Source organism: Canis lupus, chromosome 24, assembly GCF_011100685.1.
Source record: "Canis lupus familiaris isolate Mischka breed German Shepherd chromosome 24, alternate assembly UU_Cfam_GSD_1.0, whole genome shotgun sequence".
NCBI lineage: Eukaryota > Metazoa > Chordata > Mammalia > Carnivora > Canidae > Canis > Canis lupus.
Window position 1 is genome coordinate 47,833,203 of NC_049245.1, and position 15,922 is coordinate 47,849,124.

The following is a 15,922-nucleotide window of genomic DNA, read 5'->3' on the forward strand; positions in this document are numbered from 1 at the left end:
AGCCCGGCCCCCGCCCCGCTCCAGCCCCGCGGTCCGCGACGCCGCCCCGCGTTCCCATGGCGACGGGGGCGGGGCCGCGCTGCCGCTCGGGGACGGAGGCGGAAGTCCCGCCCCGCCCCGCCCTCCCCGGCTTCCCGTGATGCCCCGCGAGGCGCAACGTAGCCGGAAGCGGGTGGCGGCGGGGCGGGCGGCGGGCGCGCGTCCCCGGAGCAGCCTGCGGCGCGCCCGACCGCGGACCCGACGGACCCGGCGGACCCCGGCGGACCCCGGCGGACCCCGGCGCGCGGGATCGAGCCCGGACCCCCCGGTAGGCGCGCGGCCCTTCGCCCCCGCCCGGGCCCCGCCTCGGGAGCGCCCCCGCAGCCCGCCCGGCCCCGCTCCCGCACGGACGGCCCCGGGGCCGGAGCCCAGGCTCCTCCGCCCGGCGGGTGCGGGGAGGCGGCCCGGGGACCCGCGCTGCTCGCCCCGCGCGTGGACGGTCCTCCCCGGGCCCCGTGGGGTGCGCGCCCCGCCGGAGGCTGCGGAGGCTGCGGCGCCCGCGGAGGGCCGGCCCCACGCTCCTGCGCGCCGTGCCCGGGCCGCGGGGCCTCCGCCTGGTGCTCGCTGCTCCGACAGCGGCTGTGCTGAGTGCTTCGGCCGGTCTCTGGGAGGAGCCCCGGGACCCAGCGGTGCCCCCGGTCATCCCGGGGACCCAGCCCGCGGGTCATCCCGGGGACGGAGCGGTGCCCCCGATGATCGCGGGACCCGGCGGTGCCCCCGCCCCCCCCCGTCATCCTGGGACCCAGCAGTGCCCCCTCCCCCCACGGTCATCCTGGGACCCAGCCCGCCAGACATCCCTGGGGACCCAGCGGTGCCCCCAAGTCATCCTGGGACCCAGCCCGCCAGTCATCCCGGGGACCCAGCGGTGCCCCCCGGTCATCCCTTTGAATCTCGGATGCGGACAGAGTCCCAACCCCAGGACCGGGTTCTGCAGCTCTTACAGGGCGGACCCGAGGAAGTGACCTCACTTGGTCAGCGTTCCCTGAAGTTACGGCCACTTGCAGGGAGCCACCTTTTACCACCTTGGTTTCAGGCACTAAAGAATCCTTGGATGGTTTCTTGAGATAAACCGTGTTTGCGGTTTTGAAAATTAGGACGCATTTCACGGATCCAAGTTAGCGTTTCAGGGAGTTGAAGGTCACGCCCATCAAAACTGGTCACCGAGGAGAGTTCATTTTCAATCCAGGTCATTTCCTGTTCACAGGTCACCTGCCGCTAGTTCTGCAGACTTTGGCTCTGCCTGATTTTATTTTACACAATTAGAAATTCAGGGCACATTCAACCCAGTTCTGGCTCTCCTTTGCTTGGTGCCCCTTTCGACCAGGATGTGAACCTCTGAGGAAAGGCACAGTTCTCTGGACGGACCAGGGGCTGGGCATGGAGACCCGATGGGGCAGGTTCGCATGTCAGCCCCGTGCAGCAGCCTGCAGAGGGCTCTCCGGTGGTCACCATGAGACGGACGTGTGCAGAGGGCTTTGTGAGTTCAGATCCGGCAGGATGGCCCCAAGTGTGGGTGTACCTGGGGACGCCCCCCGTGCAGCTCCTGTGCGGCGGCGACAAAAGTCGTTCACTTAAAGGAGTCCGGCCAGGCGCCCGTACTCGGGATTGTGCCCTCGGCGTCGGTAGGCGGTCTGCGTAGCACGGAAAACTGCGGAGTGCAGAGGAGTCGGAGCTGCACCTCGGGTCTCGTTTGTCAGTTATGGGAAGATAACCGCGTCTGTCGTCTTCAGCTGGCTTCTAGGTGGGCGCTGACAACCACGGGAGTCCCAACCGTCTAGGTTTAGAAAGTGTGGCTGTGCAGAGTCAGGGCTGCCACCCGTGACTTGTTCCCGCGGACTGAGATGACGGGTGAGGGACGGCGCAGGATCTCCTGGCTTGTTGAGGCTGCGTGTCCGTGGAAAGCTCCAGCTCCGCCGTCGGCGGGGAGGCTGGCTGTGCAGCAGGGCAGCAGAGCGGCTGCCTGAAATGTCCAGCAGCCGTGTGGGTGTCGGATCCGTGCCACTTCCAGGGTGCTGGCGGGGTCCCCGGCGGGTGCGTGCTGCCGTGAATTAGGGCAACAGCTCACAGGCGCCATTCACAAGTGAGAGAAGGGCGAGCTTCAGAGAGGCCCCCGCACAGTTGTGTGTTGGTGGTGGGAGAGGTGGCCTGAGGCCCAGGGCCAGGTGGTGCGTGCAGGACCGTGGGGTCGCTCTGCATCCAGCACCCTGCGGGCTCCCGTGCGCGTTCTCCAGCTTGAATCTACGTCGGTCTTCCTGGTCATGAGTCCAGTGCGCTGTTGCTTGAACTTGGGTTTTGCCGGAGCTGGGAGATTTATAAAGAGAAACGGTTTTTGTCTTCAGCCTGAGTTACGTGGCTCTTGTGCCCCAGCGTGTCCTTGTGAGGCATGGTGGCAGGTGTGCCCTGCTGTGGTCATGCTGTCGGTCACTTCCACCCTCCACGGGGGCCCCATGGAGGACCCACCTGTAGACCCGCAGGCCAACCTCTGCACACCTCCTGGTCACGGGGAGCACTTCGGCCCCACGCCACAGGCTGGGGAGGGGAAGGAAGGTGCCGCGCGCAGAGAACCTGCGGTTCCCTGTCCTCGAAGGTTGCTGGCCCGAGTCTGATACGTTGGCCCTTCAGGTGGGCGCCCGGTTTAGCAGCCAGTCTGTACGTTATGTAGAGGTCAGGCCCTTGCTGTGGGCTGCATCACAAGGTGGGAGGGACATTTTGTAAATCTGTAGTGTTGGCGGTTCGTGTCGGTTAGGCAAAGTGGACACCGATAATTACGTTATTCTTGGTAATTGCATTGTGTTTGGCCTGGAAACATCCAGACTGCTCTGGGTTTTTCTCCAGTGTGTAGAGGACAGATTCGTCCCATGAGTAGTTCCCTGATGCTGCCTGTAGTAAGCAGTGACGCTACCTCATAGCTTCCAGCAGCTTAGTGGGATTTCTCTGAAGCTATCTATGTGTTGTCGTGTTTTTGCACCAATGGGTTTTCTTGTAAAGTAACCTACTTGTAAGTTCCAAAATTTTGTTTTTCTTCTCTGCAGCATCATGGCCAGCCCAAGAACCAGGAAAGTCCTGAAAGAAGTCAGGGTGCAAGATGAAAACAACGTAAGCGTCTCTGCTTTGCTTTGATGCTTTGAGGTTTAGCAAACCTCCCGGAAGTTGCTTGTAGCCTCAGAGCTCTCCCTGCTGCTGTTAGGCTTGGGCCAGCCTCTCCTCTGCTCCTTCTTGGGGCCACCTGTCGGGTCTCTGGGGCTCTGGGCCCTGCCCCAAATGCCTGGGTGAGTTGCATGTGGCTCTTCCTGCAGGTGTGTTTTGAGTGTGGTGCATTCAACCCTCAGTGGGTGAGTGTGACCTACGGCATCTGGATCTGCCTGGAGTGCTCGGGGAAGCACCGCGGGCTTGGCGTGCACCTCAGGTCAGTGCCCTGCCCCTCGTGCCTTTTGGGCTCCGCAGGGATCCTGAGCCGTGGTCAGGGCCTGCTGTGGGCTGCAGGGTGACGGGGTAGCACGTGCTGCCTTGCCAGCTCTGCCCTCAGAGGTGTCACGGCCAGGTGCTTCTGTCACGGGAAGCTCATGCGTCGGGTTCACGACCTGGCTGGGGTGGGGGCTCCTGGACACCCAGTGCTGATAAGTAGGTTGGTGCTCTGGTTTCTAGCTTCGTGCGCTCGGTGACCATGGACAAGTGGAAGGACGTGGAGCTTGAGAAGATGAAAGCTGGAGGGAATGCGAAATTCCGGGAGTTCCTGGAGTCTCAGGAGGACTATGACCCCTGCTGGTCCCTGCAGGACAAGTACAACAGCAAGGCCGCGGCCCTCTTCAGGGACAAGGTAGGACCCGCCAGCCAGTGGTGCTGAGGCTCCGCCCATTGGCGGTTTGGGTGGCTCTGGGAGCTGGCGTCCTCCTGTGGGCTCTGCCACGCCTGCGGGGGCCGCGCACAGTCTGGGACTGCTGGGCACGGACAGGACGTGTGGGCTGTCTTGTCCCACCCCGGGGGAGGCAGGCGGTGTGTAGTTAGCCGGGGAGAGGATGGGCCTTTCTCCCTGCCCTCCGGGGGAGCATCGTGTGCTGGCCCCTCCGTACCGAGACCCCGTCCCCGTGTTGACATGTGACAGAGACCCTGGCCCGTGCCCGCTGAGCCTGGAAGGACAGCGAGCAGGATGGGCTAGAGTGGGTGACCTCGCCGATCAGTCCTGACGGTCCCGGCTTTCGAATCCCTGTGTCCCCTGGCAGGTAGCCACCCTGGCTGAGGGCAGAGAATGGTGTCTGGAGTCCTCGCCTGCCCAGAACTGGACCCCACCCCAGCCCAAGACACTGCTGTCCGCTGCTCACCGGTAGCTACTCCTCTGGCCTCTCGTCTGGGTCCCGGCTGTTCTGGGCCCAGCCCCGATCTTAGCCGTAGCTTGGGGCCCCTGTGCTGTTGTGGGAACGGCTCCCGTTGTGAGCTACTCCCAGGAGTCAGTGGGAAAACAGCTTCATAGGTTGTCTTAGCGATAGGGGTTTTCAGTAAAAGCGCCCCGGTAAGCTGTGTCTAGGGCCAAGGGGGCAGCTCCGCACTTCTCCATAGCCCGTTGGGACAGTGCTTTCAGATTCGAACCCATGACCGCAAGTTTCTGTAGGAAACGTCCCTGCTGGGTGGTGGTTCCATCCTTTGTCCTCCCGAGCACTACCCAGCCCCCGGAGCGCAGGTGTGGTGTGGACAGGTCGATCCCCACGGCAGACGTCCTGCGTCCTCTCAAGTGTCAGAGGCTGGTGATCTGCAGTGACCGGTCAGGGAAGGCTCCGTGTTTGCACCATGGGCGCCCCGGGACCCCCACCCCATGCCCGCACCATGCATCTCGTGGGAGCTCGGTGGGCCGCTGCTGACATGCCCGCTTCAGCACCCGGCTCTCCGGCCTCTGTGCTGCCCCCCACCAGCGTGGGCAGGCCTGGAGCAGCGGCCAGGGGCCCGTGGGGTCCTCTCTGGGCCGGAGCGTGTCCGCTTGCTGTTGCCCGCCGCGGCCAGTGAGCCGCCTTTCGGAGGTGGAGGCCAGCTGGCCTTAGGTGCTCCTTGCTGGGGGACGTGACAGCACGTCCTGGAGCTCCGCACGGTCCCTGCGCGTTCCTGTCCTCCGTTGACCTCACTGCCCTTTGATCCTCCCTCTCAGAGCTTCTGGCCACCCGCAGAACTCGACCTCGTCCTCAGACAAGGCTTTTGAAGACTGGCTTAACGACGACCTTGGCTCCTATCAGGGGTGAGGCGTGGGCAGCAGGGGGCTTGGTGGCTCGGGGACTCTGGGTCCCTCGGGGCTGGGGTCCTGCGTGCAGGCCGTGCGCTGCTGACTGGCATCCCAGGGCCAGCCCGGGTCTGAAGAGTGTGAGTGGAGGGAAAACCTCAGTTAAGGGAAAAAGAATGCTTTTCCTTCTTGGAAGCAAGCTGACCTGTGGATGCGTGTTTGTCCCCGGGGCTGTCCGAGGAAGTCATTTGACGCTTCTTGCACTAGCGGGCTGCCGGGTCACGCCGGGCTCCCTGCCCAAATGCAGCAGGAGGGTCTTCTCCGGGGAGCAGAGGAGAGCCTGCCCTGTGTGCCCGCCTCGCTGCGGACCTCATCCTTCCCGGGTCTGGGCGCCTCCTGCCTCGAGCCCCTTGGGCAGCAGGGTGCTGCCTTTCGTGTTCCTGTCAGGGCCCAGGAGAACCGCTACGTGGGGTTCGGGAACACGGTGCCGCCCCCGAAGAGGGAAGAGGACTTCCTCAGCAGCGCCGTGTCGTCCCTGTGCTCGGTGAGGACCGTCCCCTGCCCTGCACCCTGTGCCCCGCAGCCCCACCATCCACGCACGCCTCCCCTCCCTCAGTGAGGTTGTCTGTGCGACCGGCTCGCCGCCTTCCTTCTGGTCCCAGCGGGTGTAGCTGCTGTTAGGGGAAGCGTTTCCAGTCCGCTGGCGCGTCATCCAAAGCGCAGCTTCTGCTGGGGCACCTGCCGGGCCCTGCTCTCCCGCGAGCGCACCGGGCACATGGATCCCAGCGCTCTGCCCACCAGCCTGGCACAGGGGGGCCAGGGTGGGGTGCGTGGTGCTGCGGCAGGAATGCCCGCTCCACCTGGGAAGCGGGGCTGCGGCCGTGCGCAGGGCCTCCCGGAGGTGGCCTCCCTGCGGAGCTGGGTGCAGAGTCCATCGGCTCTGTGCTGAGCAGTGGGTGGCGTGGCCGACAGCCTGCTGGGCCGCCGCTGTGGAACCTCGACGTGGCCCCTCTTGCTTCCTTGCAGGGCTGGAGCAGTTTTACCACTGGAGCGAGCAAGTTTGCTTCAGCTGCTAAGGAGGGTGTGAGTACCCGCCCCAGCGCTCCTCCCGCCGGCCCCTCACAGGCGGTGCTGTCTGGGGTCTGGGGGCAGAGAAGGGTCTGCAGGGCGCTCCACGAGGAGTGGGGGGCGTTCCCGGCCCCCAGGCGTGCTCTCGGGTCCCCGAGGCCACGGCCAGTCTCAGGGCCCGCCGTTGGCTGCTTTAGCAGCAGGCACCCACCCGCCCGCCCATCAGGGTGAGCTGTGTGCAGAGGCCAGCCGGCTCTGGAAGGGGTGCCATGCCAAGGCACCGCATGTCGTGAGCCCTGCGGGCAGAGGGGTCCCGCCAGCCCTCCAGCGCCTGTTGCTGGGCACAGAGCAGGGTTCGTCTGACTTTCCTCTCAGCCCTGCCTGCTCCTCCGCCCAAGCGCGGGAGGGTTGGGGATTTTGTCAGGACACGCAGGTGGACAGTGGCCTTGGGCTTAGAAAGGAACAGGCCAGAAACCTTTTGGGGCCATCACCCTGGGGGGTACTGGGGGGTCTGGCAGGTGTGGCCTTGGTAAGGAAGGTGCCCTGGAGGACGGAGAGCCCAGGGCAGGGTCGAGGGGCTGCGTGGCACGCAGGACCGGGACAGGAATGTTCCGAGAGCCAGGAGACCGTGGGCCAGACGGTGCCTGCCGTCGCGTGACCCGCAGGAGCCACAGGGCTGGTCCTGGGCTGGGACGAAGGCCCCACGGACACTGTGCTGCCCGTGGGTGCATGTGCCCTGCATCCTCCCCTGTCCGGCCCGGGAGGAGCCTCGAGGGGCAGCAGGCCCTGTGGCACCGCAGCTTTGGCTCGTGGCCTCTGGAGGGCTACAGCCGGGAGGTCCAGGTGCCTTCCAGCTGGAACGCCTGGCCAGGCCTTTTCCTTCTTTGTAGTGAACGTGGTTGGGGGTGGGGGTGCTGCGGGGAGCTGTGGGACGGGGCCGCACTGGGTGCCAAGTAGGTGCACGGTCTGGGCCTCAGGAACACCCATAGATGCCGGGGCTGGGGGGGCCGCCCCTGCCATGGGCCTGCTCCCCCCGGCCTGTGTGCTGCGGGCTTGCCCCTCCCGACGGCCTCCCTCCCTCCGGGCCTGGCCTAGTGGGCAGCTTTGCTGGGCCCCTGGGGGCGTGGCTGACGGGACAGGCCTGGACCGGGCATTTGTCGAGGGTGGGAAGCGCAGCCTGGGGCCGGGCGTCAGGACAGGCGAGCTGGAAATCCTGTGTCTCTTTCCAGGCAACCAAATTCGGATCTCAAGCAAGTCAGAAGGTAACAAAGGAAGCTTCTGCGTTTTGTGTTGCTAAAATTTCTAGTGTGACGTCTGGTTGGCGTCTGGACGCTGCCCAGGCTGCCGTCATCGGGCCCTGTGCTTGGAGAGGGGACGTTTCTGCAGCTCAGGCCTGTGCTCTCGGACTTGTGCCCCGGCGCCTGCGGGTTTAGCAGGTGGGGTGGGAGGCTGCGTCTGTCGGGGCCTGCGGGGCAAGGCCAGGGTCCCCTGTCCATCCTTGCCTGGGCACCCGGCCGGAGGGACGGCTCCTGTGTGGTTCCTGCCCGCGGGGGGGAGGGAAGCCTGGTAGGGCCGAGGGCCGTGGGCCATGGGGCAGCCCCTCCTTGGGGCGGTGGGTCTGGGTTCTGCGGAAATACCTTGGTTCCCCGTTAGTTTCTCACTGTGAGTGGTGGTTTGGGGTGGTTGGTATTTGTCTTTTTTTTCCAATCTTGGTTGGTGGCCCTGCAGTCCCCAGGTGGTGCCAGGACGCTGGACTGCCTGTCCCCCGGTGTGGGGGTTAGGACTCGGGCCGGAGGCAGCAGCCCTGCAGGCTGTCCCAGGAGGGAGGGCAGTCGCTCTCCGTGTGTGGTGCGCCCGCTTTGGGGTTCCTGACTTGCTCACGTGGTTCTGGAAGTTGTACCTCAGAGTAGAAAGCAGCGAGGGTCGGTGGCAGTAGGTGGGCACCGAGGGCACTCTTGAGGACGCCCGCTGGGGTGACGCAACCAGAACGTGAGGCTGATTAAGGTGTCTGGAGGTGCTTCCTTGTTGCTCGTGCGCACTCTGCCTCTCACTCTCTCCCTCTCCCCCCCTCCCCGCCCCAACCCGCTCCCTTGCTATCTGGGTAAAGTTTTGGGGCACCAAGCAGCAGCCCGAGCTGGTAAGGCGCCACGTCCGTTCTCGTGCATGCCTCCCCCGTTCTCTGTGCTGCCCACATGCTTTGCCCTGAGCGTTCCTGGACCGTGGCCTGTGTGTGTCCTTGCTTACGTGTGCTCGCCCTCGGAGCTTCTCACCAACCTGCTGGGGCCGGGGCCAGGGGCACTGCTCCTGTTGGGGTGCCGGGAGCTGCTTGGCAGGATTTTCATTTCATGACCTCATCACTTCCTGCTAAGTACGCAGAGGGGGTGTCATTGCAGCGGTGAGGTGCTGACGCTGTGCGCTTGCCCTGTGCCTCGAGGCTGCTGTTACTTGGTGCTCTCCCTCTTAGCTGCCCCATCGTCCCGCTGCCGCCCCACCCACCTTGGCTCATCCTCTGGCTCTGTCCCCTTCCCTCTGGGTCAGGTGGCCGCTGGAGGGCAGGTGGGCTTCAACCTCATCCAGTGACCAGAGGTGCACCTGCCTGCACTCCAGCTGAGGGGTAGCATGTGACCTGCTGCAGCACGTGGGCCGTCCTGGGGATGGGACTGCGTGGCTCTGATGGGAAGACCCACAGGTGGCCGCTGTGTGGGACGGACTCCCGAGGCCTTGCTGCCACTCTGGGCCTCTTCCCTCCAGAGCGCGGAGGGCTGGGGCAGTGGTCTCTGGCCGCCCCACCGCCACGGTGCCTGCGGGCCACTTCCGTGCAGCTGCCTCGGGCGCCGCAGCTGCCATGACAGTGGGGTGGGGGCCTCCTGGGTGCTGGGCTCGTGGCCACTGTGCCGACCAGTGTCCTGGGTGACACGCTGCCCGAGCTCACCTGACTTGCCTCTCATCAAACAGGCTTCGGAGCTGGGCCACAGCCTGAACGAGAACGTTCTCAAACCTGCGCAGGAGAAGGTAACGCCCCCGACGCCCGGTGTCCCTTGTCCACCCCCTGAGGCCCTCATTCCAGGGGAGCAGCGGGTGCTGGGGGGCTTTGTCCAGCAGTTCCAACTCCGTCCATTGGGCCCCCATCCCTGGGCTCTGTGAGGCCCAGCCTTGCGCTCCGTTCCTCAGGGTGGGCTGGGTGGGCAGCGCGGAGGTGGCTGACGGCCAGGGAGCCCCCCAAGCAGGCTGGGGCCCGGGGGCGGTGCCGACCTGTCCGCAGGACATTGTGGCTGACCCAGAGGCCCTCCGGGAGGATGCCGCGTTACAGCAGCCTGGGCACAGTCGGTGGCCCCGGCCCCTTCACGCGTGGGGAGGGGGCTGCCCGGGGGAGACGTCGCACACAGCTGCCGCCACGGCTCTTTCCGGCGTGCACTGTCCTTGGTCAGAGACGGCGACGATGGGCTCTGTGCCCCTGGGCTGATGGCAGTGTTTTAACCCACGCAGGTGAAAGAGGGAAAGATTTTTGATGATGTGTCCAGTGGGGTCTCTCAGTTGGCGTCCAAGGTAGGGCAAGCCCTGGAGCTTGGGCGCAGCTGGAAGCCAGTCTCCACATTCCAGGGCGCCTTGGCCAAGAGCAGGAGGGCCCTCCGCGCCCCACACGCTCCCGCAGCCTGGGTGCCCGCCAGGTGCCCGCTGGGCGGTGAGGCGGCTCAGCTGAGCGCTCCGGTGCCGGCTGCCCGAGGAATGTGGACACAGCTTGGTGGGGGGCCCTGTCAGGTCTGCTAACTTGCTTCTTTTCCTTCTGCCTTCGTTGTGCCGCCGCTGCCCTGCCCCGGTGAGTGCCATCTGACGGGCCGGGGCCCCGCCGTCTTCTAGGCGGGTTGGGGTGTGCATGGCCCCCCTCCCCAGCCTGCCGCAGGGGCTTTGCTTGCATGCTGTTTCCTCGAGCTGAGCACTAGGGCCTCCCGCCGCCACCACTGTGTGCACACCGGGCGTCCCCTGGACCGTTCCTGTCGGGAGGAGCATACGAAGGCCTCGGGCCTGAGCCCTGCTGTTCTGCTCGGGTCTCTAAGCTTTGCCGGGACCTTGAGCGGGACCATGTGTGCGTTGTGAGGACCCACCCTGAGCAGCCACCTCCCGTCCCCTTCCAGGTCCAGGGGGTCGGCAGTAGAGGATGGCGGGACGTCACCACCTTTTTTTCTGGGAGAGCGGAGGACACGTTGGACAGGTATGCTGGTCCCCCATCCATGCCCTCGTGCCCTGGGTTCCTTCCCACAAGGTCTCTGAGAGGCATTCGGCATCCCCGCTGGCGGACAGGCCTGTCACCCCCAGGGGCGGCTCCCAGAACCCTAGAGATACTGACCTTGTGGCTACACCTGCCGCTCGGGCCTAGAGACGAGAGGCGCCAGCGCTGATCCCACTGTCTCCCGTCTTGGGCTGGTGGGGCCGGCAGGGGCCCCGCAGCAACCCTGTCCCTGCCCTCATTGTCCACACCTGTGTGCTGGAACCCCGATCTGGCTAGGGCTCCCCTACTCCAGCTGCAGGGTAGGGGCTGGGAGCTGGCCGTGGTGGGGGCCACTGCTCAGCGGGGCCCGTCAGGCTCGACAGCGCGCTCAGGGCTGCGCTGTTCCGTTAGTCGCTGCAGAAAACCAGCCTTGTACATTTTCCTTCACAACACGCTCCTTTTGGGGTGGGACTGATGGAGCCGGGCCTGGCTGGCAGGAGGCCCACCCAGAAGCTTCCGGCGGGCTCCGTGCTCCTGTGGGCATCGTGGCCTGGGGGCGGGACCCCGAGGGACGGCCTGGTGGCTCGGGCTGTCGTTCAGCGTCCTCCTGTCTCCCCCAGGCCCCTGGAGGGCCAGAGCTACCAGAACAGCGGTGGGGACCACCCCCAGAACCGCACCGTGGACCAGAGCTTCTGGGAGAGCTTCGGGAGCACGGACCCTGCCAAGGGCCACAGGTCCCCGAGCAGCGACAGCTGGACGTGCGCAGACGCCTCGGCCGAGAAGAGGAGCTCGGACAGCTGGGATGTGTGGGGCTCGGGCTCCGCGTCCAACAATAAGAACAGCGACCACAGCGACCTCGGGGAGGCATGGGGGGGCGGCGGGGAGGGCAGAGCCAAGACCGCCAAGAAGGCTGCGCCGCCGGCCGTGCCGGTTGACGAGGGCTGGGACAACCAGGACTGGTAGGCGCGCCGCGCCCCGGTGCCAGCAGCGGCCCGTGTGTGCACTCTGCCCTCACGCCTCCTTGTGTGACCCCAGAAACCAGCCGTGGCGCCAAGACAGCACCTCGGGTGGGCGCGGGGGTGGTGCTGCTGGCTCGCGTGGGCGCCCGCCCTGCAAGGCCACGTGCTGCCCACGGTCCGGGTCCCGGCTCTCCCGTGGCTCCCGGGCAGCCCGCAGAAATCTGGCCGGGGCGACGCGGAGGGCAGGGTCTGCCCCCGCGGGAGGCGGGCCGCACCATCGTTCCCGTACGTCCTCTAATAAACCCTCCCGAGTGGCCGCAGCGCAGCCTGTGCAGTGTCCTGTGTGAGGCACGCGTCCTGAGGCGAGGGGTCCAGGCTTGTTCCAGGCCGGCCTTCCCGCGTGAGGGACGTGCGCAGGGTCCTCCCCCGCTTCCCTGCCCGCACCGCTGTCCTGCGCTGTCCCCTACCCCTGGGCCCTTTGTCCATGGTTGCACCGAGCGGTGCTCGTCAGAGCCGAGGCAGCGCCCCCAGGGTGCCCCAGATGGCTGCAGGACCGGGACGTGAAAGTGAGGCGTTGGGGGGAGCACATGCCCTCTGAGCCTGGCCTGGGGGCCCCTGGCGGCGGGGGGGCTCCTCGACCCGCGCGGTGTCCGGGGAAGGGCTGCGTTTGTCGGGTGGGTTGTGGCCGCCCCGTCCCTGCCGGCTCAGTGCTGTGCCGTGGCGGTGTCCCAGCTGTGCCCCTGGCTCGGCTCGCGGTGTCATGGGTCTCCTTGTCCACCGGAGCCTCCCTGGCACCGAGCCCCATCTCCGGGTCGCCGTCCACTGCCGACGAGGGGCCTTTCTCCCATCAGTCTGACAACTGACCGAGGCTATCGTGGGTCCTCCGTCCGTGCACCCCTTCTCTGGCCACCACGTTGCCGTCGGCCCTGCCGTGACAGCGGGTGTGGCCCCGGGTCCTGTGTGATTTGCGTGGGATGTGTGCACTCCAGGCCCTGGCTGCTGCTGGCCCTTCACGTCCTGGGACGGGCCCTCCCAGCATGGGCGCCGCCAGCCAGGCTGCAGCAGCAGGGTCGCGTGTGGGGGCGTCTGGGCTGCGGTCGCAGAGGGGTCGCCCAGGGCCAGCCCCCTAGCCCACGGCTCTCTCCTGAGGACGCACGGTGTGGAGCACCCGTGTGTGCGGCAGTGGCGTGAGGGTCTCGGTCACTGACCCAGCCGCCTGCTGCCCCCGAGGCCAGGAGCTTGGGGTGGGGGGTTCGGGGAAGCCCAGGGCCGATGGTCAGCCTGCCAGCCCGCAACCGGGCATCCCAGGATGACGGTCCTCAGAGGAGCACAAGGTGTGCCCGGGCCGCCCTCCGGGTGGGAGCTTGTCCCTTGGCCGACGGTTCTAGAGGCTTCGGGGTTGCCGGGCCCATCTCCTGTAATTGCTCGTCCTGAGTCTGCGTTACGTAGGGACTGAGCTGCCCTTTGTTTTGGGAGCCCCCGCAGAGCCAGTGTAATTAGGACGGTGTTGGGTGTTTTGACATGTTGGCGGGGGACACTCTGCCCTCCTGGCCCCTTCTGGAGCGCTCACGTGGTGGCCCAAGACGCCCCCGCCCCACAGGTAGGAGACAGGTGTCCTGTGTTGGTAGATGCTGCCCGGGGTGGGGCCCAGGCAGTGCAGGGGCCTGAGCATGTCCCCGTCCCACCTCCCTGGTCGTCCCCACACAAGCCCCTGGCACAAAGCGACAGTGAGCTGGGTGGTGTGCGGGGTCACAGGTGATGAGCTCCTGCTCTGTGCAGGACCCCAGGGTAGGCACGTGGCTGAGGGGTGGGCAGGCTCCAGCTAAGGACGCGTGGAGGGTGGCGCCTCGGGGTGCGTGCGAGTGCATACGTGTGCCCCGAGCGCCCACGGCCACGGATGGACACGGTGCGTCCAGCGCAGGATCGTGGCTGCTGGGCCCAGCGCCCTCTGCTGGTCTCCCCTCAGGTATGGGTCCCGGGACTGGCACCCCGGGCTCTGCGTCCACCAGCGTCATCGTGTCCTGGGGTCCAGCCGTGGGTCCCCAGGCTCGGGCAGCTCCCGGGCTACGGTGGGTCAGGGAGCTCCATCTGGCCCGGGGCCTGGGGCCCTCCCTCGCCACAGGAGCGCTGCTGTCCGGGCCGGAAGCGGGGCTCACAAAGCAGTCAGGACGGGGGCGGGGGGAGCCAGAGGGGCACTTGGCACCAGGGACAAAGCCCCCTCGGTGTCGTGGCCCGGGCCTGTGCGCCCACCCCCAGCACTGTTCCCCACGCTCGGGCTGTGGGCTGGCAGGGGTGAGGCCCTGGAGCTGGCTCCTCCCGGGGGCCCGGAGTCTGGGGAGGGGATGAGCCCACGTGGGAGGAAGCCCCCTGCCCAGCAGCCTGTGCCCCCCACCTTTGCCCACCAAGTGCTCGTGGCCCGGTGAGCCCTGCTGGACCGTGGCCCGTCCCAGCCCTGGAGCCTGCGCAGTGCCCACCCCCATCCTGCCTCTTCCCCAGAAGCTGGACCCAGGGCGGCCGCCGCGGGCTCCTGGTCGTCGGCTCCCCCTGCCCTCAGCTGCCTGGGGGGTGGTCCCGGGTCAGGTGGGTGCGGGGCAGGAACTGGAACAGGGTGTGGTCTGGCCAGTGTCCCGCCCAAGTGTCAGGCCTGGGGCCCGGCTGGGGCTGTGGGGGTAGCTGCGGGGGGCCAGTGTGGGCCTGGGCGCTGCGGTGGATGCTGGGGGCTGCTGCTGAGGCTCCCAGGCACATCGTCTGTCCATGCGTGGTGGCGCCTGCCCCGGGAGCCCCTCCTTGGGGCACCCCCCCACCGCATGGGTCCTTCACGCTGGGACACACACCCCCCCGCCCCGCTCCCGGGCTGCAGCTGGGAAGGGTGGAGAGCCTGGGGAGGGAGGAGGCCGGGGTGGGCCAGGGGCTGGGCTGAGCCGGTGACGTCCGAGGGAAAGGGGCCCTCAGAAGCCCTGGGCTCTCGTGGCTGCGGCAGGACCACGGGGGGACCCAGGGATGCCACCCTCACCCAGGAGAAGGTCGGTGACTGGCCTGGAGTCCTGGGGGGCTGGGTGGGCGAGGAGGGCCACCAGGGGCCTGCCCAGGCCTGTGACGTGAGGGGGCCTTGCCTTCTGGCCAAGGCCCGGGGCCAGGAGGGCAGGTGGTGCGCAGAGGACCCTGGTTCAAGGCCGTGACCCCGTGCCCCGGGAAGGGGTCCCACCGAGCAGGGGGCCTGGAGGGGACTCCCGGGCACTGCCGTCCAGCCCCACAGGCCCCATGGACGCCCACGGGCTCAGCACTTCTGCGACCTCCCTGGGTGTGGCATCGTGTGCAGCCTGGGGATGGAAGGGTGACCCAGCCCCGCCCCCACGGACCTCCTCTCCCTGCTGAGAGGCTGGTTCTGGGCCAGTCCCCACCCAGGACACCCTCCTGGGCTGGCAGGGGCCAGCTGTGCTCAGACTGGGGTCCCGGTCCCGGCTCTGACGCCCTCGGGCCGCAGCCAGGCCCGCCCGTACCCAGGCCCTGTGGCCCTGGCAGCGGCTGTCCCAGTCTGTCCAGTGGTGAGTGCGTGCCCGGGTCGCATCGCAGTCGGCCTGGTGCTGGCCTGTGAGCGTCCTGAGGGCGTGCTGCGGGGCCACAGGCTGTGACAGGGCCAGACGCCGGGGGTGGGCGGCGGAGGGGCAGCGAGCCCTCGCCCCAGGGAGCACCTGCCCGGGCCCTGCAGGACGCCGGTCCTCTGTGGACGGGGCGTGGAGCAGCTGTGGGGTGTCCCCGGTCACTGTGGGGCACCTGGTGTGGGTGGAGAAGCTCGGGACTGGCTGGACAGACAGACCGCTGGACACGAGGAAGTCGCCCGACGGCCTGTCCTCCCGCAGGCAGTGACCATGACTGCCCCCGCCGGCCCCCGGCTCGGGCTCCGCCTCTGCCTGTGGCTTGGTGCTGCCCTGGGACTCGGCCAGGGACCAGGTAAGGCGGGGCGGGGTGGGGGGACGCCCCGGGAGCGGCTGTCCCGGGGAATCTGCTCCGGGGGACCCACACCCGAGGCCACCCGTGCCCTCTGCCCGTCAGCCCAACCGGGGGGCGCTGCTGCGAGCCCTCTGCGTGTTCCCGGGCAGCAGAAGCCGGAGCCGGGAGGGAGGCCCTGTCCCTGGGGCGCAGCATCCCCCGCCCCTCGCTTCCTCCGGGCCACCACGCGGCCCGCGCCTCCTCGCTCTCACCACTCCCTCCCGGGTGTTCACGGGGCTTCCCTTCGGAGGGACCCTGGAGTAACGCCCCAAAAGGGACACAGCCGCCCATGGCGCACCCTGGCCCAGCTCCCCGCAGACTGTAGCTCCCACGGATTGGGAAGGCCGGTGGGCGGCTGCGGGCACCCCCTTTGCCCCGCGTCAGCCCCCAGCCACTCCCCTCCTGCCCTGCCGCGGCCTCGCCCGCCGACTCCTGGTCTGTTGACCCCAAGCGCGG

The 15,922-nt window shown here is 67.5% G+C and overlaps 1 protein-coding gene across 7 annotated transcripts; it reads left to right on the plus strand.

Moving 5' to 3' along the window:
• Nucleotides 1-191: 191 nt before the first annotated feature.
• Nucleotides 192-11,796, plus strand: ARFGAP1 (ADP ribosylation factor GTPase activating protein 1). Of its 7 annotated transcripts, XM_038572833.1 has the most exons (14): nucleotides 192-307; nucleotides 3,072-3,135; nucleotides 3,336-3,445; nucleotides 3,685-3,856; nucleotides 4,260-4,360; nucleotides 5,174-5,260; nucleotides 5,690-5,786; nucleotides 6,269-6,325; nucleotides 7,540-7,572; nucleotides 8,418-8,447; nucleotides 9,266-9,322; nucleotides 9,797-9,856; nucleotides 10,444-10,520; nucleotides 11,138-11,796. In XM_038572833.1, exons 2-14 carry the CDS (start codon nucleotides 3,076-3,078, stop codon nucleotides 11,478-11,480), a joined length of 1,284 nt encoding a protein of 427 aa, XP_038428761.1. In that variant the 5' UTR covers nucleotides 192-307; nucleotides 3,072-3,075; the 3' UTR covers nucleotides 11,481-11,796. The 7 variants fall into 7 exon arrangements, with proteins under 7 accessions (XP_038428761.1, XP_038428763.1, XP_038428764.1 ...); XM_038572835.1 differs by lacking the exon at nucleotides 9,797-9,856; XM_038572836.1 differs by lacking the exon at nucleotides 9,797-9,856 and having other exon boundaries at nucleotides 10,450-10,520.
• The last annotated feature ends 4,126 nt before the right edge of the window (nucleotides 11,797-15,922 follow it).

Coding starts and splice junctions, on each gene's coding strand:
- ARFGAP1 (XM_038572833.1), top strand. CDS start 3,076: ATGGCCAGCCCAAGAACCAGGAAAGTCCTGAAAGAAGTCAGGGTGCAA. Junction 7,573..8,417: donor GATCTCAAGCAAGTCAGAAG/GTAACAAAGGAA, acceptor ATCTGGGTAAAG/TTTTGGGGCACCAAGCAGCA. Junction 8,448..9,265: donor CCAAGCAGCAGCCCGAGCTG/GTAAGGCGCCAC, acceptor CTCATCAAACAG/GCTTCGGAGCTGGGCCACAG.